At 38.7% G+C, this 24,416-nt stretch overlaps 1 protein-coding gene across 1 annotated transcript in view; it reads left to right on the top strand.

Annotated features, from left to right (window-relative positions):
- Window positions 1-24,416, top strand: part of NBEAL1 (Neurobeachin-like protein 1) — a gene marked incomplete at both ends in the record, with an annotated part of 111,695 nt that overhangs the window by 63,745 nt on the left and 23,534 nt on the right. The window contains 8 exons of the mRNA XM_051218922.1: window positions 444-546; window positions 5,723-6,262; window positions 8,059-8,191; window positions 9,467-9,597; window positions 12,818-13,030; window positions 15,893-16,309; window positions 18,818-19,257; window positions 21,421-21,891. Coding sequence (XP_051068652.1) covers window positions 444-546; window positions 5,723-6,262; window positions 8,059-8,191; window positions 9,467-9,597; window positions 12,818-13,030; window positions 15,893-16,309; window positions 18,818-19,257; window positions 21,421-21,891 — 2,448 coding nt within the window. The remainder of the gene's footprint in view (window positions 1-443; window positions 547-5,722; window positions 6,263-8,058; window positions 8,192-9,466; window positions 9,598-12,817; window positions 13,031-15,892; window positions 16,310-18,817; window positions 19,258-21,420; window positions 21,892-24,416) is intronic.

Here is a 24,416-nt window from a genome sequence, read left to right as displayed (position 1 = left end):
GCGCATCCACGATCCCGCACCTCGCGAGATTCGAATCCAGGGCCTATCGGTCTCGCGCCAGGCGCCTAAGATACTCCTGAAATTTCTAGTGAGAAGCCGTTACCAGTGGAGTTCAACCAGGCCTGTTGTGAGATATCAGCTCACTCAAGACAATGGTGAACGGTGGCGCATTTTCGTGGATTGGTTGAAGTTAGACCTTAACACCATTGGATGCCAGCTCAGTGGTGTAGTTGGTTAAGCGCCTGGTGCGAGACTGGTAGGTCCTGGGTTCGGATTTCTCGGGGGGTGGGATCGTGGATGCGCAATGCTGAGGAGTCCCATGTCAGGACGAAACGGCTGTCCAGTGCTTCCAGGTTTTCCACGGTGGTTTAGCTTCAAATGACTCATGATTTCAATCTGTGTACATATTATATTTATATATCATTTTTGTATTTATTACAAAGGAATACTCATCAACTTGACCGAATATCAATATCTCGATTTGGATTAAGTGGGATTCGCTTACCACAAAAACATTTAAGTGACGTTCATTCAAAACGTCTAGGAGTAAGTTCTCTAATTGTTTTTAATTACTTTTCACAAGAAATACAATTATCAACAGTTCTGTTGTAGTAAACGAGAACACAAATGGGGACAATTGGATACATGAATACAACATTACAGAATCATCGTATTAAAGATGATTGACTCATTCTGGCTCTATGACTATACCTTTGTTTATTCATGTTGGAAATTGTTGTTAAGCATGAAAGTGGATATCTTTCTAGAAGCTGACAGAAATCTGGATACAAGATTTAATGTGTCCATCGATCACCATCAAACTGTAGAGATCATGTTATGAAAGCAGTAACATGTGTACAAGTAGTGACAGGTTAATCAACGGTTGTGGAGAACACAGTGTGAACAATCGAATGTATTTAAACACCATAGTATAGAATCTCTCAATAAAATCTGAGAACCATTCAATAAATACTTCATTTACAAAATGTCAACCAATCGTCTCAGACTTCATTGTTCCTGGACTTCCACAATAATCATTCTTTGCTCTTGATCTAGAAGGCATTTCCAGTTTGATTGATGATACATACTACTTATATCTATCGAAATTAGTAGTTAGTTGAATGACAAATTGAAAGTTGAAATCAGTCATTATTTCAATCTTTGGCGGTCTGCTTGAATATCTGGTCTATCTGTTCCTGTCATTTATATATTTCAACAAGTTATCTATCCTTTTTGTTTGTTTAAACATATTATTATGTCTATTAATTGGATGACATACTCATGCGCGTTTATGAGAAACGTTTACAACCTTGTTCTGTACAACCATCAAAGATTAAAACCATCATCAAAGACATCGTAGTTGCTGAGAGACAATATGTATTGGAAAAGATAAAAATTATTCAGATGTCGATTCTTAAATTGCTTACATCTTATCAGGGATCATTCAATATCTGTCGTCAGGATCGATCAAGAAACAAGAAAAGGAAACTTATTGAAATATTACTTAGCATAGGCTACCTACCAGCACTCTCCATCTAACCCTATCCTAAGCAATCCTTTTCAGCTCTTTCGAGTTGTTATTCATCTTTTTCATATCTGCTTCTATTTCCCGACGTAATATGTTCTTTGGTCTTCCATTTTTCCGAACCCCTTCAGGATTCCAAGTTATGGCTTGCCTCGTGATGCATTTCGATGATTTCCATAATGTGTGTCCGATCCATTTTCATAGTCTTTTCCTAATTTCTTTTTCATCTGGAAGTTGGTTTGTTTTTTCCCACATTAGGGTGTTATAGGCTGCTGTCGTTGAAATATTATGTGCTGAGAATTCTATATTGTACCAAAAATATAATATTGAATAAAGACATTAATAATAATAATAATTGTCAATATAGGGTTGTGAAGATTGATAAGTTTTGATTGAGATCATGAATCGATCAATGTTAGACCACCATTGAAAACCTAAAAACACTGGACTACCGTTTCACCCCAGTATGAAACTCCTCAGCAGTGCGCGTCAACAATATCACACCAGAAGAACTTGAATTCAAAACCTTCAGTCTTGCTCGTGAACACTCCATCTCTAGACCACTGAGATGGCATTCAACGGTGTTATTTCCTAAGTTCAACTAATCCACGATATTGCGCAACGAATAATCATAATGATAATAAGTTGCATTACTTTGAAAACAACATATAAAAGAGGGTTGTGGGAACTTTTAAATTTTAATAAGATCACAAACCGGTCTAAGTGAGATAACCTTTGAGAGCATAGAAGCTATGGACATCTGTTTCGTCCTAGTACGGGACTCTTCAGAGGTGCTCATTCATATCTCCACCATTGTAAATCGAATACTTACTTACTTACTTTCGCCTGTTACTCCCAATGGAGCATAGGCCACCGACCAGCATTCTCCAACCCACTCTGTCCTGGGCCTTCTTTTCTAGTTCCATCCAATTCTTGTTCATTCTTCTCATGTCTATCTCCATTTTCCGGCGTAATGTGTTCTTTGGTCTTCCTCTTTTCCTTTGACCTTCAGGATTCCATGTGAGGGCTTGTCTTGTGACGCAGTTGGGTGCTTTCCTCAATGTGTGTCCTATCCACTTCCAGCGCTTCTTCCTGATTTCTTCCTCCACTGGGATCTGGTTTGTTCTCTCCCACAGTACGTTGTTGCTAATAGTGTCCGGCCAATGGATCTGAAGTATTTTGCGTAGACAGTTGTTAATAAACACCTGTATTTTCTGGATGATGGCTTTCGTAGTTCTCCAGGACCCTGCCCCATACAGTAGAACTGTCTTGACATTTGTATTAAAATCCTGACCTTGGTGTTGGTTGACAGTTGTTTTGAGTTCCAGATGTTCCCCAGTTGTAAATATGCTGCTCTTGCTTTACCGATCCGCGCCTTCACATCTGCATCAGATCCACCCTGTTCATCAATGATGCTGCCCAAATACGTAAAGTTTTTTACATCTTCCAAATCTTCTCCGTCAATTTTGATTGTATTGGTTCATGCTGTGTTGTATCGGAGAATCTTGCTTTTCCGTTTGTGTATATTGAGACCTATTGCTGCTGAGGCTGCTGCCACACTGTTCGTCTTCTCCTGCATCTGTTGTTGCGTTTGGGATAGAAGGGCCAGATCGTCTGCGAAGTCTAGATCATCCAACTGCATCTTAGATGTCCATTGTATCCCGCGCTTCCCTTCAGGCGTTGACGTCTTCATGATCCAGTCGATCACCAGGTGAAAGAGAAAAGGTGAGAGTAAGCAACCTTGCCTGACACCGGTCTTTACTTCGAACGAGTCTGTGACCTGTCCTCCATGCAGGATTTGGCAGTTCAATCCATCATAGGAATTCTGTATGATATTGACAATCTTCTGAGGCACGCCGTATTATCTAAGAAGCTTCCATACTGTTGTCCTATTCACGCTATCAAATGCTTTATCGTAGTCAATGAAGTTGATGTAGAGTGGTGGATTCCATTCAATTAATTGTTTCACAATGATCCTTAGTGTTGCAATTTGGTTTGTACACGATCTATCCTTACGGAATCCTGCCTGTTGGTCACGAAGTTGGGCGTCTACGCAGTCCTTCATCCTGTTTAACAATACCCTGTTGAAGACTTTTCCCGGTATTGAGAGAAGAGTGATGCCCCTGTAGTTATCACACTTGCTGAGATCGCCTTTCTTCGGTATTTTGATCAGAAGTCCTTCTTTCCAGTCTTTTGGTACTTGTTCCTCATCCCAAATCTTATTGAAGAGAATGTGGAGTATCCTTGCAGTTGCCGCTACGTCTGCTTTTAGTGCCTCTGCTGGAATGTTGTCCGGTCCTGCTGCTTTGCCACTCTTGATTTGTCTGATGGCCATGCTTATCTCTTCAATTGTTGGTGAGCCAGAATTGATTGGGAGGTCCGTGGGTGCTGCTTCGATATTGGGTGGGTTCAGTGGGGCTGGTCGATTCAAGAGTTCTTTGAAGTGTTCTGCTCACCTGTTTTGTTGCTCTTCAATGTTGGTGATTACCTCGCCTTTCTTGCTTTTCACTGGTCGTTCTGGTTTGCGGCGATTTCCAGAGAGTTTCTTTGTTATGTCATACAGTTCTCTCATGTTTCCTTCTCTTGCAGCCTTTTCCGGGGTCGTTGCTAAATCTTCCACATATTTACGTTTGTCGGTTCTGATGCTCCTCTTCACTTGTTTGTTTATTTCCGTGCATTCAGCTTGTGCCTTGGCTTTTTCTGCTCTTGTTCGACTGGTATTGATTGCTGCCTTCTTGTTCCTCCTTTCTTGAATATTATCCAGTGTATCAACAGTGGTCCATTCCTTGTGATGGTGCTTCTTGTGACCCAGGACCTGATGACATGTTGAAATGATTGCCTCTTTGATCCCCTTCCAGTTGCTCTCCACAGTAGTTCCTTCTCCATTGAGTAGATCATGAAAGGCCTGGAACTTGTTGCTGAGGACTATCTTGAATTTGTTGAGTTTGTTAGTATCCTGAAGAAAGGCCGTATTGAACTTTTGTGATATTGTCCGCCCCGTTGTCCAGTGCTTCTTGAGTTTCAATTTCATCTTGGCGACCAGTAAGTGATGATCTGATGCTATATCAGCTCCTCTCTTGGTTCTCACGTCCTCTATAGTCCTCCTGAACGTTTTGTTGATGCAAATATGGTCGATTTGGTTTTGTGTAGAGTGATCCGGTGAAGTCCATGTGATTTTGTGTATGCGTTTATGTGGGAATATGGTGCCGCCTATGACCAGCTTATTGAAGGCACATAGATTTGCAAATCTCTCACCATTTTCGTTTCTTTCTCCCAGTCCGTGTCGTCCCATGATGTCTTCATATCCAGTGTTGTCCGTTCCAACCTTGGCGTTGAAATCTCCCATCAGAGTGGTCAGGTCCTTTGTTGGGCACTTCTCGACGATTAACTGCAGCCTATTGTAGAATTTATCTTTAGCGTCTTCATTGTAGTCGTTGGTAGGCGCATAGCATTGGATGATGTTAATTGAAATACCCTCTTTCTTTGTTTTGAACGAGACTTTGATGATCCTTGGTCCATGAGATTCCCATCCTATAAGCGCATTTTGTGCTTGTTTGGACAGCATCAATGCAACTCCTTGTGTATGTGGTGCATTTTCTTCTTCATGGCCGGAGTATAACAGAAGCTCTCCTGAAGTTAGTCGTTGTTGTCCAACTTGTGTCCAATGTGTTTCACTGATCCCAAGCACCTCTAGGTTGTATCTTCTCATTTCTGCAGCAATTTGGAAGGCTCTTCCGGTGTCCCACCTTGTACGAACATTCTATGTACCTAAATAAATGGTCGCTCTGGTTGCCAGAAGGGGCATCGGCCTCGTAACTTCCGAAGGAATTCGTCTTTCATCATGAGGCGTCATAATTCTTCTAAATGAAGACCTTCTGACTCCCGGGGCAGAGTTTAAAAGATTTGAATAATTTTTTCTGGTTAGCGTTTTTTTAGCGAGTTAGTTTTCTACGGGATGGAGACGCTAACCCCATGCCCAACCCTCCTCCTTTATCCGGGCTTGGGACCGGCAGTAGCCCCCGGAGGGACTCCAGGCGGAGTTGTAAATCGAATACTAGATCTTTAAACCACTAAACTACGATAAAATGATGTGCTTGCAGGTCATCTTTTGACACACACATACACACAGCTACAAAGTTACCAAGGAGCATTGATTCACATTTACACTCCTATCATCATGTTTTTCTTTTTTTTAAGTCAACGAATGATTCTGGTCATGGTAGTTCAATTAATTCACAAACTGATGACTTATACTCACCAACTCTATCTATTCCACAGAATAAAACATCAATAACATCATCTTTATCAAATAATGAAGTAGAATCTGTCTTCAATAGTCCAACCAATACACATATCCCTGATACAATGGATGATATGAAAGATATCAACCTATTGAATTCATTCCCCATTTCAAGTATGAAACAAGAACCTATTACTATTTCAGATCATATTAGAACAAATCAACGTTCAGTTTCAATATCCAATAATTATAATCTAAAAAAAACTTTACCTATTCAATCTCCAGTTTCATCTTCTAACACTTCTCAACATTATACTACTTATAACAATATACATAGTAGTATAAGTAATTCATATAAATTATCATTAAAAAATGATAACATTTTAGATAATTTAACTCAATTAATTATTAAATGTTTACATGAAATTCTATGGATGTCTAGTCAGTTAGAACGTTGGCATTTGAGTACAACCATTACAAATGATGATCCATGGGTGGTAAGTATTCAAAACGTTTTTTTCTTTCTATGCAGCAATTTGGAAGACACTCCCGGTGTCCCACATTGTACGAGCATTCCAGGTACCTAAATAAATGGTTGCTCTGGTTGTCAGAAGGAGCATCGGCTTCGTGACTTCCGAAGGAACTCGACTTTCATCATGAGGGGTCATAAATCCTCTAAATGAAGAACTTCTGACTCCCAGGGCAGAGTTTAAGTGGTTTGAATGATTTTTTTCTGGTAAGCGTTTTTTTACCGAGTTAGTTTTCTATGGGATGGGGTCGCTAACCCCATGCTCAACCCTCCTCCTTTATCCAGTCTTGCGACCGGTAGTAGCCCCATAGGGACTCTAGGCGGAGTTATAATAATCACATTTTCATAGGGCCAGGAAATCATTTTTTTCTTTGAAAAAAATTAAACTTGTTTGCCAAATTTTCCATTTTTCTAATTTACTACTCATTAAGTTAATCATCATCATTACCACCAGGGTGCTTGTTACCTGTGTGGTTACACCACAGGATTGAGCTGTACTAATCAGATTGTAGTGTTAAGACCTATATGGTGTCTGGTTCTCCTGTGAAGCGCGATTGACCTGTACTGCTCGGGTTATAAAGTTTAAGCCTGGGTAGTGTCTGACTTTCATGTTGAACGGGATTGAGCTGTACTATTTGGGTTGTCACGTGAAAGTCTGGATGGTGTCTGATTCTCCTGAAAATCAATGGAAAACTATCCTGGCCCACAAGGGTATTTTATATAACTGTGAAGTTAATCATACTAAGAAGTAATGTTTCAGTTAGATTGAGCAGTGAACAACTATTTAATTGGGTTAGTCAGTTTAGAATTACCAGTTAACGAGAATAGTAACTCGCTTGATACATCAGTAGATACATTCTGTTGTATTATGAATTAGCTAATATTCCTCCATAATACTATTGGTTCGTATATGTTCGAGAAAAGGGTATATTATATTACTCAGGATATTAAAGACTGTTTATGGTGAGACTATAATTTATGGACGACCATTGAGTGATTCTATAAAGACCTTGAGAATATTCACCTATATACTACGGCTAAATGAGGGTTCTAAACCAACATCGAGACGCTATTTAGTCAAATAGATGAATGAATTTCGCGCCGAATGCCAGGAACTGTTATCGTAAAGCTGATTTATTCGTCCATAAATTATAGTCTCTCCATGTTTGTTGATATTAGGGTACATTTTGTTTATTCTATGAAGCACGTTTGCCCCCATATGCCCTGGTACGGCCGACAGTAGGGAGAGTTAGCTCCCCCTCTCTAAATGCTCTCAAGTGGCCACGCATATACAGCCACTGCCAGGGAAATCTTACTCACTGACTTCTCGCGGCACTATTGTTGTTTACGAAATTAAGAGGATGAGAACCGAATGTCCGGCTCTTTAACCGGGTTGGTGGACACGAAGAGTCCTCCTTGGGAAGTTGGAAAATCGTCATTACAAACCAATGGTGCACATGGGCTCCAGTAACCTGAGGAGTTGGATGATGTATGAACGTATTGTTGGTCACCGACTACCATGGGACTTCATCTCCTGACATTACTTCACTGCCTTGTGGATTAGACCTTTAGATCGAAGACTCTGGGAATGCGCTTTTAAGAAAACCATCTACTTCGTTCTGGGCACCCGGACAGTATCACACAGAACATACAAATCAAGTGACTTGTGTTCAAAAGGTTCTATGATGAACTTAAACTTGTTATTAATCTAATACACATCGTTAACATCCTTGTTAATAAGTTCTATTTGGTTATTATATATAGGGATATTATAGAGCTATGGTATCATTTATGGAAATCAGTAGTCAGTATGTTCTTATAAAACCTGCATTTTGGATTATTCAACGACTATTTGAATGCATTATTTATTCATTAGAACAATCATTACCAAATTATAGTAAGTGACTTTTGTAAATTCATTCATTTATTCATTTCATTCCGTCTATAGACTGAGATAAACTTGCAATTTTGTTGTGTTTAATAAGCAATTGCATTTAGTTGTTATGTAAAATAAATGGGATATCGAATTCAAGATGCTCGTTTCATTCCATTTAGTACATGGTCGGCCCCCAAATGGCCTGGTATGGCCGAGAGTGGGGTGAGCCCTTCTCCCCTCTCGAAATGCTCTCACACGGCCACGCGTATACAGCCTCTGTCAGGGAAGTCCTACTCACTGCCTTTTCGTGGCAAGGGTGTTGTTTACGAAAATGAGAGGACGAAAAGCAAATGTCCGTCAGGCGCTTTAACCGGATCCCAAAACATTAGTGCACATGGGCTCCAGTATCCTGAAGGAACAAATAGCGTATGAACCAATCGTTGGTCACTGGTTACCATGGGACTGCATCTCCTCACGATGCTCCACTATCTTGTGGATCAGACCTTTAGGTCAAAGGCTCTGGATGTGGCCCCTTAAGAAAACCACCTGGTTCGGTTTGGGTACCCGGGCAGTATCACAGCCCACACACACAAATATGGTGTGGCGCATATATATTTGATGCCCTCTTGTATCAATATTTGTGTGTTCGAATAAATAAATAAGTACATGGTCAACTGGATCTAAGTGTTGATGTTCACATTCAGACTCGAACTCTACACAATTTTATTTTTAAATTCTTATTATGTTATCTATTGAAGTACTGAATTCAGATAATCACGAACTTATTCAATGAGTATACTGTTGATACCATAATTAATAAAAGTTTAGGTCTCTAAATGCCCTGTGGAGAGTCAGCTCACCCTCTCCAGATACTCCCACATAGACACGTGTATACAACCACTGATAGAGAAGTTCTACTGACTGCCTTTTTGAATCACGGGTGTTGTTTACGAAATTGAGAGTGAAAAGTGGATTTCCGGTGCTCTAACCGGTTAGGTGGATATGAAGGATCCACCTAGGGGAGTTGGAAACCCTCAATTTTTGGTAACATACATACTTCTTGTGTAAATTACTTTGTTACTAGCAGTTTAAAATGGATAGGTATGACTAACAATGGATGTTTATATCTATCTGACATATTAAGCTATGTGTAAATATGATCTAACTGACGAGTCACAGGTATAGATAATTGTATTATAATGATAACTTATTCATTGTTTGCCCAATTCCTGCAGTACATATCTCTATTAAAAATATATGTACTTGACTTATTCTATACTTTGGCTTCTTTTGCAGATCAGAATTTGTTGTTTCCAGGTGCAGTTGATGGAGATAAAGTTCGTAGAGTTGTTCATTTATTTATGATGTTTCTAGTTGATACTACTTGTAATCATAAAAACTGGATCGATTATGAATATCGGGTAGAAGTAAGTCGGCATTCTTATTTATATGTTTGTATATGCATATTAATAGCTAAGTGAATAACGAGATGGTGTGTTTGGAACGAACGGCACTGGGTTCGAGTCCCCGAGTGAACATTAACTCTGGGATGCAGGTGTAGTGAACAGAACACGGGTGGGGACAATCGAATGTATTTGACAGAAAATTGCAGGACTTGTTGATTAAATCTAACAATCAAATAGTAAATACGTAATTTACAAAATGTTCATCAATTGTCTCATAATGACTCAGACTTCATTGTTCTTGCATTTTCATACAAATTGCATTCTGTTTCCATTCTTTACTGTTCAATTCTCTTAGCTCTCTGTTACCAGACATTCTGTTCACGACTAACATAATCTACTACTTATGTCAATATAAGTAGGACCCCTCACTCGTCGCCTTTTAAAGCAGTCGTTCTTGCGGTGGTTCATGCTCGCCGTGCCACATTCTTCGTCTCTGCAGTCTGTGCTACGCTTTCCGTCAAAATGTCGAGTGCGAGACGCGCTGACCTCTACAGCTCTGTCGACCTGCTGGGGCAGCAACATCCGACATCCACCCGGCACCTGGGACGCTTAACACCCGTGCTCCACCGGCTTGCTGAGCCATCTGCACCTGATGTCCGCCCAGCAGCCGCACGTCCCTCCTCTCCGCTCCTCTCCGCTGACAGCAGCCGTTGCATCCGCCGCCGCTCCGCCAGAAAACTTCACTTGACACCACCTCTCCGCACCAGATTCTCCCAACTAGCACCTCAGCTCCAGGCCTCTCTCCTGATTGGCAGCGACACCAAATGTAGTGAACAGAACACGGGTTGAGACAATCGAATGTATTTGACACAGAATTACAGGACTTGTTAATAAAATCTAACAATCAAATAGTAAATACGTAATTTACAAAATGTTCATCAATTGTCTCATAATGACTCAGACTTCATTGTTCTTGCATTTTCATACAAATTGCATTCTGTTTCCATTCTTTACTGTTCGATTCTCTTGTCTCTTTGCTCCCAGACCTTCTGTTTATGACTAACATAATCTACTACTTATGTCAATATAAGCAACATACACCCCACAGGTACTCCCAGCTGATGATTCCCAAATAGAACGAAACGAGCATCCTGTGTTTCCACTGCTAACCACTATTCATCTTTGTTTAAAAACGCTTGTGACTTAAGGCTATATTGAGACAATCCGCACAGCATGAAATATCAATCAGGTGTCTCTTCCTACCATGGGACTCCTCAACACTGCATCCAAGATTCTGTGGGAAATTGGACTTAAGACTTTCAGGTCATATAACCAGAACTTATGCTTTTGGCCACTATGTCCTCATTTGATAGTTTACATATTTACTTACACCTTTTAAAACTCTTGGAGGAGCGTAAGCCGCCCAATAGTATTTTTCATTCAACCCTGTCCTGGGTAATCCTATTCAGTTCTTTACAGTTGCTTTTCATCCTTATGACATTTGCTTTTAATTCTCGTCATAGCGTGTTTCGTGATCTTTCTCTTTTCCGTTTCCCTTCAGGATTCGTGATACAGACTGATGATTTCTGTAATGTATGTCCTATCCACTTTCATCGTCTTTTTGTAATTTCCTCCTCAGCTGGAAGTTGGTTTTGTCCTATTCTATAGTAGGCTGATAGTTTACATGTCTAATTTCAAACAATTCATGATATTGCACAACTACCTACCAATGATATTTGAAGATGGTTGAGTAACAACATCGCAAATTGATTGATGTTAAACATGTAAATAACTGATTGTCAACTGAATGATCTGAAGGTTTAATTGAGTTAGTGAATGGCGGAATTAAAATAAGTTTAATACAACAGTAAAGTTTCGAATATATATATTTCGGACAGTCATTGATCTGAACAGACAATCAAGGAAACGAAGCGAAGAACAAAGAAAGAGAAGCGAACCGAACCGAAATGACTCACAGTGGAGAAAGCGAGTGATCCAACTCGATGTAATCAAGCATGAATCGATTTTATAGTCAGACAAAAATAAGTTACAGACATAGGATGAATAAGATAAGAAATACACATACATACTTTTACATAGAAACAATTAAGGTAGACAAGCGAATAATTGGCAAGGTTAAAATGTAACTAAAGAAGAATGAATAAACTGCGCTGTCCGAAAGCTAGAATAAGTTATGTGGGTTGCCATAGCAACCAACACTACAAGTTACATAATATTAACTACAGTGTATCATATAGGTAGTTGGTTACGTTTATAAAAATGCAACAAAACAACAGAACCACGGTGCATTTTTTTATTATACCTGGATACATGTTTGAATTATTTTTTCTGGTTAGCGTTTTGTTTTTAGCGAGTTAGTTTCCTACGAGATGGGATCGCTAATCCCATGTCCAACCCTCCTCCTTTATCCGGGTTTGAGACCGGCAGTAACTCTGGAAGAGCTGCAGGCGGAGGAAACTAGGAAATGACTAGGACATACAATACAGAAACCACCAAACTGCATCACAAGGCAAGCTTTAACCTGAAATTCTGAAGGGAAGTGGAAAAGAGGAAGGCTAAAGAACACATTACGTCAGGAAATAGAAACAGATATGAAAAGGATGAATAATAACTTGAAAGAGCTGGAAAGGATTGCTTAGGACAGCGTTGAATGGAAAATACTGGTAGGGGTTGTTGAGGACGTTAGATCCCCAGAACTCACTTGGAAAAGGACCTAATTTTGTAATTTCATTTGGAAAATTTGGATTTCTTTGTTTTCGCACCAAAAGCGCTCTTTTCACCTTCACGTCGTATTTCTCACTTGGGAGAATCTTAGATGCTATTGGTCCGTTGTGTTTTTTAGTATGCTATTTGGTAACTCTCCCCAAGGACGGTTTTGTGCTGTATATATACGTTTTGATTTGTGTCTGTTGTTATCACTCGTGTTTCCTGGCTTTCTGTGGAATATACTTCCCTGTTCGGATTTCGAGTTCTCTCGCTAGTTAGCGGGGTGAGACGCAATATAAAAGCTAGTTTATTGGCCATTGGTCACAAATCTTTGCTCCGTTCGCAGTCTAGGTGAACTCGTAACTGCTCCAAACCGAGCAGTAGCTTATGCTCCTCAACGAGGAGTAACAGGCGTAAGTAAGTAAGTAAGTAGAGGTCGTTGTTACAGTATAATCTTTACCATTTTCCTATTCTTCATGTTGATAAATACTTTACTTCTCTTTCTGTTTATTAGTTAATGGAATCCTTACTACATTTATTGCAAGAATCACTTCTTATATGGGAATTAAATTCATTACAATGGAAAGAAGTTCAAGCATTAACTATACATTTAATTCTATGGTGGATTATTAATAATAGTTATTTACAATCTCGTCTATTTATTTATTCATTAACTCAATTACATTATATCATTTGTCAATTGGAATCAAGATCATGTTTTGAAGAAGTAAGTTCATTGTTGTATTAACCTTCTACCGCCAAGCATTTCAATTTCGATTGATGATACATACTACTTATATCTGTTGACATCAGTAACACACACCACACTCATTTCCACTTTAAAGCAGTCGTTGTTGCGGTGCTTCTGCTCGCCGTGCCACTTTCTTCCTCTTCTCTGTAATCCGTACCACGCCCTCCGTCAAAATATGGAGTTTGCAACGCGCTGACCTCCATAGCTTCGTAGACCTACTGGGCCGTCAAAATCCGATGTCTACTCGGCGGCCATACGTCCCACTGTTCCTCTTTGTCAACAGCACCCGCTAAAGCCAAAGCTGCCCCGCCAGAACACTCCATCCGACGCCACCCCCCTGCAACGGACCGCTCCGACTAGTACCTCAGCTTCAGGTCCGCAACGATGTTCGCAGGACAGAGCCCTTCCCCTTCTGGCTGATAGCGACACCCAATGTAGTGAACGAGGTCACGCTCGCGGAATTCGAACTCAGGGCCTTCAGTCTCGCGCGAATGCTTAACCTCTAGACCACTGAGTCAGCCGGTATCCAGCGGTGTTAATGTCTAACCTCAACCAATCCACGAAATTGCGCGACCATCTTCCATTGTACTGAGAAGATACCTTCCTCTACCCGACACGGATTAGCTCCATTGGTCACAGATTCTCACTAGAACTCTGAGAATTTCCTCACGAAACTAGTCACTAGTGAGCACATAATAATTATCAGCATAGAATTGTTGAGATTATTAAGTTTTTGCTCGAGACCATGAACCGATTGGTGTTAGACCACCATTGAAAACCTGGAATCACTGAACGGCTGTTTCGTCTTATTGTGGGACTCCTCATCAGTGCGCATCCACGATCCCGCTCGCGGGATATTCTTCACTATTCAATAGAAATGTTTAGCTTATATTCATTTCTTTACAGTGTTTACTCCCTCAGTTTTTTTTTGTTAATTTCTATAACATAACATACTGCTTTTGATGTAACAAGTAGATTGAACAATATCTTCCATTGTTTTTCATGGTATGACTTCTACCATTCAAAGTTTATGGCAGTGAAATTGTCCATTTGTTCTACTTTCAATCAATTCACGATATTGTGCGACTATCTTCTACTTTGTTTGGTGGGTACATTCTTCAAGCCTAACAGGATTAAACTTTAATGTTCATGACTTCTTATTAGACCTCTTCATTTCAAACTTCAGTTGTATTGCCTTTTATAATGTAGGTGGTTTAACTTAGAGCCTTTCAATGTCAGTTTGGCAATATCATAAACGCTTGCTTTAAGATTTGAGCTTCTAGAAATTAATACACAAGGGCTAAATGATATTGACTTCAATTGTAACCAAATGCTTTTTGTAGGTTTGTTATCTTCATGAATTTTCTTGTTGTCATTGACTCTATTATTAGATTCCCGACCTTTGTTGCTACCTTGACGTGGTGGTCGGGCTTGCCTATCGTGATGAAGCAACCGAGCTATACTGGCTGAAACAACCGTTCTTCAAGGTCCTACCATGCCAGACAGTCTGTTGAAGAGCAGTAAGACTAAAAGCAACAAACCCAAGGTCCGAAGGCGAAGTCGTACTGCTGACTGTACAGAGGTTTGACAGCAGTAAGGTGTTTTCTTCCGACAACCGGTATGACAGCGATGCTGCCTTCCCACAAGGAGGGGTGGGGTTAGAAAAGATCGACCCTAAAAATGCACACCTCGCCTTATCCCACGGATATCCGTCTCCGGCGGTAAGGTCTCAACAAGTACAGAGCTAACACAAAAATTACTCATAAAAAGGTCGTATGTGACCGACCTCAAGCAGTTGTCCCTTGGGCACTGCGGTCACGCTTTCAGGTCACAAAGACCACCTCTAATCCAATTTCCTTTTCAGGTACCTCCAGAAGAACCCTTCCATGGTATGGGCAATCGGGAAGTGATAATCGCCCTCATACCTCTAACTGCACTCAAGACCTTGTGTATTCATAGCTATCATTAGATTAAAAGAGACACTAAAGGAACACTTTTTTTATCCAGAAGGACAATAACGGCTTCACAATTCAAGTTAAATGACCAAGTTATAAATCATCTTCAATACTGTTTCTTCAGAATTTGGGGGGGGGGTATTTGAGGTTGATTCCACTGTAACATTCAGCCTTAAGAAGATTAGAGTTTAACCTGAAAGTACCTTATGAGCTGGGTTAGCATAGGGAGTTGTAAACGAGATGATCTGGAAGAGAAAATGACGAAAGAAAAATGAACCGGCAACTCAGTTAAGCATATAGAATGCACTTACTTTAATAATGAAAGCAGTTGACAACGATCACAAATAGCACAAGCATAAGATTGAGACAATTCGATGATCAAAACAAGAAGTTAATAGTGTACCACATGTCAGTTATTCGAAGTTCTTGAATTCATACTTTTACTCTTTATTCATTTAAATGATAATGGATCATCAGTTAAGGAAAATGCAGCAATTTGGATGACTCTTCCGGTCTCCTACATTGTACGACCATTCCATGTACCTAAATTAATGGTTGCTCTGGTAGTCAGAAGGTGCATCAGCCTCGTGACTTACGAATGAACTCGGCTTTCATCATAACGTATCATAACTCTTTTAAATGAAGGCCTTCTACCTCCCAAGGCAGAGTTTAAATGGTCTGGATAATTTCTTCTGGTTGGCGTTTTTTTACCGAGTTAGTTTTCTACGGAATGAGGTCGCTAACCCTAAGTCAAACTTTGCTCCTTTATTCGGGTTTGGGACCGGCAGTAGCCCCAGAAGGGTTCCAGGAAGGGTTAGTTAAGGAGAATACTCCATTTTTATCATTTGTTAACGAAGCCTATTTTTTATCTCCTATTATCTAGATTGCATTTCTTGTTTATCGTTTGGACAAAGTAATTGAAATATGGTCAAGATATGAAGAATCCATGATAAATGTAGATGATATACATAAACTGGAAAAACTCAGTGGAATTCCCAGTGATCATTCCGTGAATATTCCTCTTAATCACGATGTAAGAAATGTAAATAAAAGTATTCCTTCTGAGACTAATCCTATCAGTGACCATTTATCATCACATATGAATACCAATTCACAATCACATAATCTACTTTTATATTTAACTCCAATAATCTTTAAATTATTTAAAGATTATAGTGTACTATTAGAAATGGAAAAGTGGACACCTAATTTACCAAAGATGACATCTGATTTTCTCGAAAAATTTAAAGTTTATCGTACTATACCACATGGTGAATGGCAATGCTTTCTTGAATATCGTGTATGTTGATAGATTTTATTTTGAATTGTATTTTAAACTATTTAAATGATTTAAGTAACTAAACTTTTTCTGTAAAATATTTATGTTTTCTTACGCTAAAAATCTGTACAACGTATATGTTTACATCCTTGTTTCAACTCCAACAATTGCTAATTCATTTTTAGGACTCCATTATCTTCATATTATTGATTTAACTTTTGCAAAAGTCACAAATATTAGAGAGTTTTTAATGGTGGTCGACCCATGAGTTCAACTATTAAAATTACTTTATTCTCCATAAAACTCCATTCTGCTAATAATCATCATGTGCTCGCTAATGATTTGCTTCGAGATGGATTTTATGGAGTTCTAGTGAGAAGTTGCGACCTTTGGAATCCAATCTTTGTCCGGTAGAGACAGATTAATCATATCTTTTTCAATTATTTAATTGTATGATGTTATATCATTCCTACCTTCTGTGATCCCATGTTTAATAATGATAAATAATATCTCAAAAACCTTTCGACTATATATTGTATATAGAAGGCAGCCTTTGTGAACAATTCATCCAGTCTAGGTATGGAAGATGACCATATTTCGATCAATCGACTAACTTCATTCTTTTGGGATGTTTCAAACAAATTACTTAGATTTGTATTGTAAATAGGATATGGGAAGATGTTCTCAAACTGATCAACTTTATATATCCACCTTTTTTGATGTCAGGAGATATCTCTGGTTAGATCAGGCAATTTACGTACTAAACGTATTTGTATTTTTGAAGAATATTTATTTTTAACAGTTGGGATCATGAGTCAGTTGAAGTTAGACCACCATGGAAAACTTTGAAACACTGGACGGCCGTTTCGTCCTAGTGTGGGACTCCTCAGCAGTGCGCACCCATGATCCCGCCTCTCGAGATTTGAACTCAGGTCTTATCGGTCTCGCACCAGGTGCTTAACCAACCAGACCACTGAGCCGGCATCAGATGGTGTTAATGTCTAACTTCAACTAATCCACGAAATTGAGTGACAAATCCATCATTGTCATCAGTGAGTTACTACCTCACAACTGACCTGGTTGAACTCCACTGATCACTGCTTCTCACTAGAACTCCAGGATATATATCTTGAAGCCAGTTACTAGTGTACATATGTTGATTAGTATCAGAAGTGTGTTTTGTGAATATTATAATAATTTAATAGTTGAGATCATGAGTCAATTGAAGCTAGACCACCATGGAAAACCTGGAACATATAAACATAGGTACAAGAAGGCACCAAATAGATATGCAACACATAAATCATTTGATTTGTTTGAGGGCTAGGATACTGCTCGAGTTCCCACACCGAAGTAGATGGTTTCTTTAGAGGGCCACATCCCGAGTCTTTGACATAAATGTCTGATCCACAGGGGAGTGGAGCAACATAAGGAGATATAGTCTCATGGTAGCCATTGATCAACAATATTTTCATACGCCACTTGTTCCTTTAAGATCCTGGAGTCCATATACACCACTGGTTTGGAATCAGGATATTCCAACTTCCCTAGATGGATCCTCCATATCCACCAACTTGATTAAAACTCTTGAAATCCACTTTTCATCCTTTCAATTTCATAAACAACACCCGTGGTGCGAGAAGGCATTGAGTAGGACTTCCCTCACAGTGGTTATATACGCGTGTCCATGTGAGGGCATTTGGAGAGGGACAGTTTACTGTTCACACTGTCGGCTGTACCAGGGCATTTGGGGGCATTTAAAAAATAGTGTATTGTGTTTAAATTCAAATAAGATAGAAATATTCATTTCATTGTCAAAGAATGTGTTCAGTCAATATCAGTCAGAACTATTCATCTAGTTTAAGAAGAGTGCTGTAATGATTAGAAGGTTTTATGTGATAATGAAATGTCCACTGAGCCAACACCCAACGGTGTTGATCTCTAACTTCAATTAATCCATGATCTTGAGCAATCCTTCATACTAATAATAATTATGTACCAACTAGTGAGTAGGTACAAAATGGAACTCCTGAAGTTGTAATGAAAAACTGTGATCAGTTGAGTCCAATCCGTATCGACTATGAGACAGTTATCAACCTCAAACAATACATGAAAGGTTGATCAAGATCAAGGATCAACTAGAGTTAGACATTCACACTGTGAGATACCGGTAAGTTTAGTGGTTTAGAGATGAAGTGTTCACGCGCGAAGTCGTAGGTCTTGGGTTAGGGACAAAACAGCTATCCAGTACTTCTAGACTTTCAATGGTTCTCTAACTTAGATAAACTTATGAATTCAATTGTTAAAATTAATTTCAAAAAATTTCTATAGTTGAGATCATGAGTCAATTGAAGCTAGATCACCATGGATGACCGTTTCATCATATTGTAGGACTCCTCAGCAGTGCGCATCCACTACCCCGTTTCATGGGATTCGAACCCAGAACCTATCAGTTCTACAAATCCCTATTCTATTATGTAATATGAGATTCTCATTATCAGTGAATGATACCTTTCTTGTTTGTTTTAGCTTCAACCAGTAGCAGAATTCTATACAATTCAATATATCATCAGTACAGCAACAAATCAAAGTATATATCGTGCTAAAGCTAATGACGATATTGAACAATCACGTTATAAACATAAACATTATTTAGATAATATATCATTTAATTTACATTCTTATCTAATACATAACATATCTGAAATATCCAATGAATCATTGATCATTCCATGTGTTGTTGATCCATCAACTTCTGAAAAGTCAACCAATCATTCTGTAACCATGACAACAAAACATATCACATCAATCGATAATAATCAATATGATATACCTCAATCCTTATCAATTATTAACAAACAAAATTATTATCCAACAGAAATAGAAAAATATAATCAACAAATGAATTATTGGCATGCTTTATCATATCGATTAATGTATACATCATTGAATGCTCCATGGTTTATAAGGTGAATTTATATTGATTATTGATTTTATTTATTTTGATTCCTTCCCTTCCTCTCCCCCACTTCTTAATCAAGTTATAACGGATTAAATTCACTTAGTATTGTTGTTTACTTGAATCTTCTCATTGATGTGTTAAGACTGTAATTGATCAATCTCTAACATTGGTATATATATGTGCATCCTGTTTGGATTACCACGATATTGAGTTAAGTCACAAGCATTATAAGCAAAGATGGATAATGACAATCAGTGGAATCCAAGAAACACGTTTCACCCTACTAGGGACTCGTCAGCTGGATGTACCTGCATCCCAGAGTTAATGTTCACTGTGGGACTGGAACCCAGTACCGTTCGTCTCAAACACACCATCAAGTTATCCACTTAACTACTGAGTTCTGATAGCCACTTGTTTGTGTAATGGGGTATTGTTTACATGAATCTTCCCATTGTTGTTTAGGACAGCAATTGATCAGTCTCTTATTGACATATGAGCATACTATGCATATTGCCTCGATATTGCCTTAATTCACAAGCATTATAGACATAGATGGATAGTGGGTAGAATTGGAATTCAGGATACGCGTCACTTCGTCCTATTTGGGATTCGTCAGTAGCTCGTCAACAGCTAAGTAGATAACGCGATAACATGCGTCCTGAATTTCACTGCTAGCCACTATCCATCTTTGCTTATAACGGATTAGATTTAAAACACTACAGGTTTTTAATCTCATTAATAAAATTTGCTTAAAATTTATATTTTACGGTTAGCATGTTTTGTTGCTGTTGTTGAGCGAGTTGGTTTTCTGTGGGATAGAGTCCTTAACCCCCCGCCCTATAACCAATCCACCTCCTTCATTCTGGGCTTGAGACTGACAGTAGCCCCAGACGGGGATAGCATTTAAACAATTCATTTTGAGATGGTGGAGAAGATTTATGGCTCAGATAGACACAAGTGGAGACAGTCTAATGTATTTGAATACAACATTACAGAATCTCTTAGTAGAATCTGAGATCCATACAGTGAATGCGTCATTTGCAATATGTCAATAAATCATCTCAGACTTCATTGTTCTTTCGTTTCCTCACCAATCATTCTCTTTTCTTCGATCTTCTTAACCTTCTGCCTCCAGGTATTTCAGTTTCGATTGATGATACATACTACTTATATCTGTCAATGTCGGTAGCCTACATCATAGTAGGAGTTTAAGTGTTTAAAGGATCAATGATTACCTGTACTAGCAGTTACGTTATTCAGTAATGAAAGATCTTTTTATCATTTGCCTATAACTGTTTAGCTGTTTCATAGCCTAATATCATCCATTGAAAACTCGTTTAGCAGGTTTCAGTCAATCATAATGTTTAAATAGAAACAAATATCCATAATCTATTAGTTTATTGAAGACATCTTGTGAAGACTTTATCAATTCGAAGTTAGTCTTCATTACACAGTGACATAATCTATAGAAACAAACAGCTATTTTTAGTAACGGGGGGGGGGTGGCACTTAATTCTTTGAATCGAGAAGCTTCCAGTTCTTCACAATGGTTCGAATTCATCGATTTTAATCAGTTTGCAATATTTTAAGACTATCATTTAGTACTATTTATGATGAATTGCTGCAGTTGTGCTTGTCATAAGATATTAAGTCATTTCATTTAGGTTCATAGATATTTACTACTTAGAATGATAATGGCTATCACCGGAATCTAGGATGTGCGTTTCGTGGAGTAGATTTGTAGCTTCGGTGGATGATTTTGGTGGAGTTTTGTTGTCTGAATGCGTGTTTCATCCTCTATGGGACTCGTCAGTTGGATATATTTGCATCCCAGAGTTGATGTTCACTCCGGGACTCGAACTCAGTACTGTTCGCTTCAACACATCATGCCGTTATTCACTTAGCTACTGACTCCTGATAGTCACTATCCATCTTTGCTTAAAGAAGCTTGTGACTTAAGGTTATATCGAGGCAATACACTCCGTATAAAACATATGCCAACATGAGACTGATCAATTACAGTCCTAAATAACAATGGAAAGATACAAGTAAAACAACACCAAGTGAATTCACTATATAGAGGTTTTCAATTATAATGTAATCTCTTCTAATCATCATATTTCTCGTCATTATTTTATTCATCTCATTGTTTTTTTCTTTGAAATGTTAGTTATGCAAAAGTTGAACATTGGCGTTTATCTGCATTGGAAACAATCAGTCGTATACGACCAAAATTAGAACCAAATGTAACATTCAATTCACATATAAATGCTAGTGCTAAACGAGATGGTTTATCTTTAATTAAATTTATACAATCACGTATACGACCACATTCAGTAGATAATGATCATACATTATCTACAACATCTATTTGTCATTCATTATCCACATTGAAAGCTTCCTCTAGTGAAGCTAGTTTAGACATTTCACAGAATGATGAAATAGAATGTAATACTGATGTTATTATGAGACAAATTATGAAACATCCTCAACTTTTGAATCAAACATCCATTGAAGGAAATGATGATCGTCATGGATCGACTTCAAATAATGATGATATAATCCATATAGAAAATGAAGTGTTTGATTTATCGGATGATCGACGTGGTACATTAATTCCAGATGAATCTATAAAAACTCCGTAAGTTTCTAGTTTTTGTGATTTAGTATTGTTATCAGAATGGGTTTTGTGGAGATTTTTAGAAATTTCATTGGTTGAAATAATAATCACCTGCTCACTAGTGACTGACTTCAGAAGACACTCCTGGAGTTCTAGTGAGAAGTCGTTACCAGTGGAGTTCAACCAGGCCTGTTGTGAGATATCAACTCACCGAAGACAATGGTGTACGGTGGCGCAACTTCGTGGACTGGTTGAAATTAGACATTAACACCGTTGGATGCCGGCTCAGTGGTCTACTGCCTAAGTGCTCTCGCGCGAAACCAGTAGGTCCTGGGTTCGAATCTCGCGGTGTGCGGGATGTCAGGACGAAATGGCCGTCCAGTGCTTCCAGGTATTCCATGGTGGTCTAGCTTCATTTAGTATTGTGTTTATTGAATTTTATTGATAATGAATAGTAATATTGAAGGTTTGTTGCTTTTATGACCTCCAAATGCTCTGGTACTGTCGAAGGTGGGGGAAAGTCAGCTCTATCCCTCGAAATGCTCACACATGGCCACGTGCATATTACCACTACCAGGAAAGTTCTACTCACTGCGTTCTTGCGACACTATTGTTGTTTACTAAAATGAGAAGGCGAAAAGCAAATATCCGGCGCTTTAATCCGGTTGGTGGATATGGAGGATTCATCTAGGGGAGTTGATAAACTCTGATTTTAAATCACCGGTGCACATGGGCATCAAGATCTTGTGGAAACAAATGGCGTATGAGCCAACTATTGGTCACTGACTACCATGGGACTGCATCTCTTGACGTTGCTCCACTGCCTTGTGGATCAGACCTTCAGATCGAAGGCTCCGACTATGGCCCCCTATGAAAATCACCTGCTTCGGTCTGGGCACCCGGGCAGTATCTTAGCCCACATACGAATCAAGTGATCTGTGTGGCGCATGTATATTCGGTACCCCTTTGTACCAATGTTTATATGTTCAAATAATAAATAAATAAAATGCCTATATGAATATTTCTTATACACAGATATTCAGCATCTGTGGTTCATTTCTCCTATCAAGAAGCTAAATTAGTGAATAGCGTTGTGTTTTTTTAGTTTGGAACGTCCGGTCTTCTTTCTTACACAAATGGGAAATTCATATACCCTAGATACCCTCCCATTTGTCTATTCTACAGGACTTAAACACAACTCAGATCAAGAACACTTGACTGACCTGACTAGAATGTTCAGCATATTTCCACTTCAATAACCGAAAAAAGTCACAATAATCATAAGGGTAGGGAAATATATAACTCATTTAATAACTGTCAGACAATCTACTGTGATATGTGCTACTGATATCGACAGATATAAGTAGTATGTATCATCAATCAAAAAGGAAATACCCTAAGGATCCTTCATGTATGGAATCACGTATAATACTATTCAGTAGTTACCTTACTGATGTTCATTTGAACACATTTCTCTATTTCACTCAATTCATACAAAGCTATTTACCATTTTGTTCTCTATAAAAGCTCTTCAATATAATGAACATTAAAAGGTTATAACTATCAGTTAGTGAGGTCATCAAATTATAAGTTCCTGGCATGTAGAAGTAGTTAATTCAATGGTAGTAATATATAAAAGAAAGATTGTAGTACAGGAAGAAAGAATTAGCTTGTAGAAAGAAAGATATGGAACGATTTTAATCTCATAGTTTAAGGGAAGACAAAGAATGTATACACCTACACCATTGTGACCGATTCTGAGCCATGTCATGCAAAGTCTCCAACCATTGGTTATGATAGTCACGCGGACCCCAACCAAGTAGTCTGCATCTCCCAACATGGCTCAGACTAGAAGTTAGTGACTTGACACACTGATGTTACGTTTTGGTTTGGCCGACCCTAACTTCCTTCTAACCATCCTTAACGCCAGTTAGCATAGCACGTCGTGGTAATCGGTGTTCAGGCATACGTAATACGTGGCCCAACCATCTCAGTCGATGAAGATCCACAACCTCATCAAGTGATTTTCTATTATTCCTTAATACACTGCGTCTAACCTCACTATTACTTACCCGGTGATTTTAGCACATATGAGCTATATTCCTAAGACATCTAATTTTGTCCAACAAAGATAACTAGTTTGAAATTTCTTGAATGTCAGTTACACATCGGTGGAGCAACAAAAGCATATGAATCAATAGTTCATTTGAAGATTCTAACATCACTATACATCCTTTCATTTGAATACCTCATCATCGAATACATTAGCTCTAATTCACTTGGTATTGTTTTACTTAAATCTTCCCATTGATATGTTCGGACTTCAATTGATCAGTCTCTTATTGGTATATGTGCATATTGTACGTATTACCTTCATATTGCCTTAACTTAAAAGCATCAGGATTCAGTAGCTAAGTGGATAACGCGATAGAGTGTTTGAAGTGAATGTTACTGAGTATGAGTTCTAGAGTGAAAATAAACTCTGTGATGCAGATACATCCAGTGAATGAGTCCCAAATAGAATGAAATGACGTGCATCAAAATAG

The sequence above is a fragment of the Schistosoma haematobium genome, chromosome 3, assembly GCF_000699445.3.
Source record: "Schistosoma haematobium chromosome 3, whole genome shotgun sequence".
Classification (NCBI taxonomy): Eukaryota; Metazoa; Platyhelminthes; class Trematoda; order Strigeidida; family Schistosomatidae; genus Schistosoma; species Schistosoma haematobium.
Note: the sequence above shows the minus strand (reverse complement) of the source record. Positions and strands in the feature narration are given on the sequence as shown.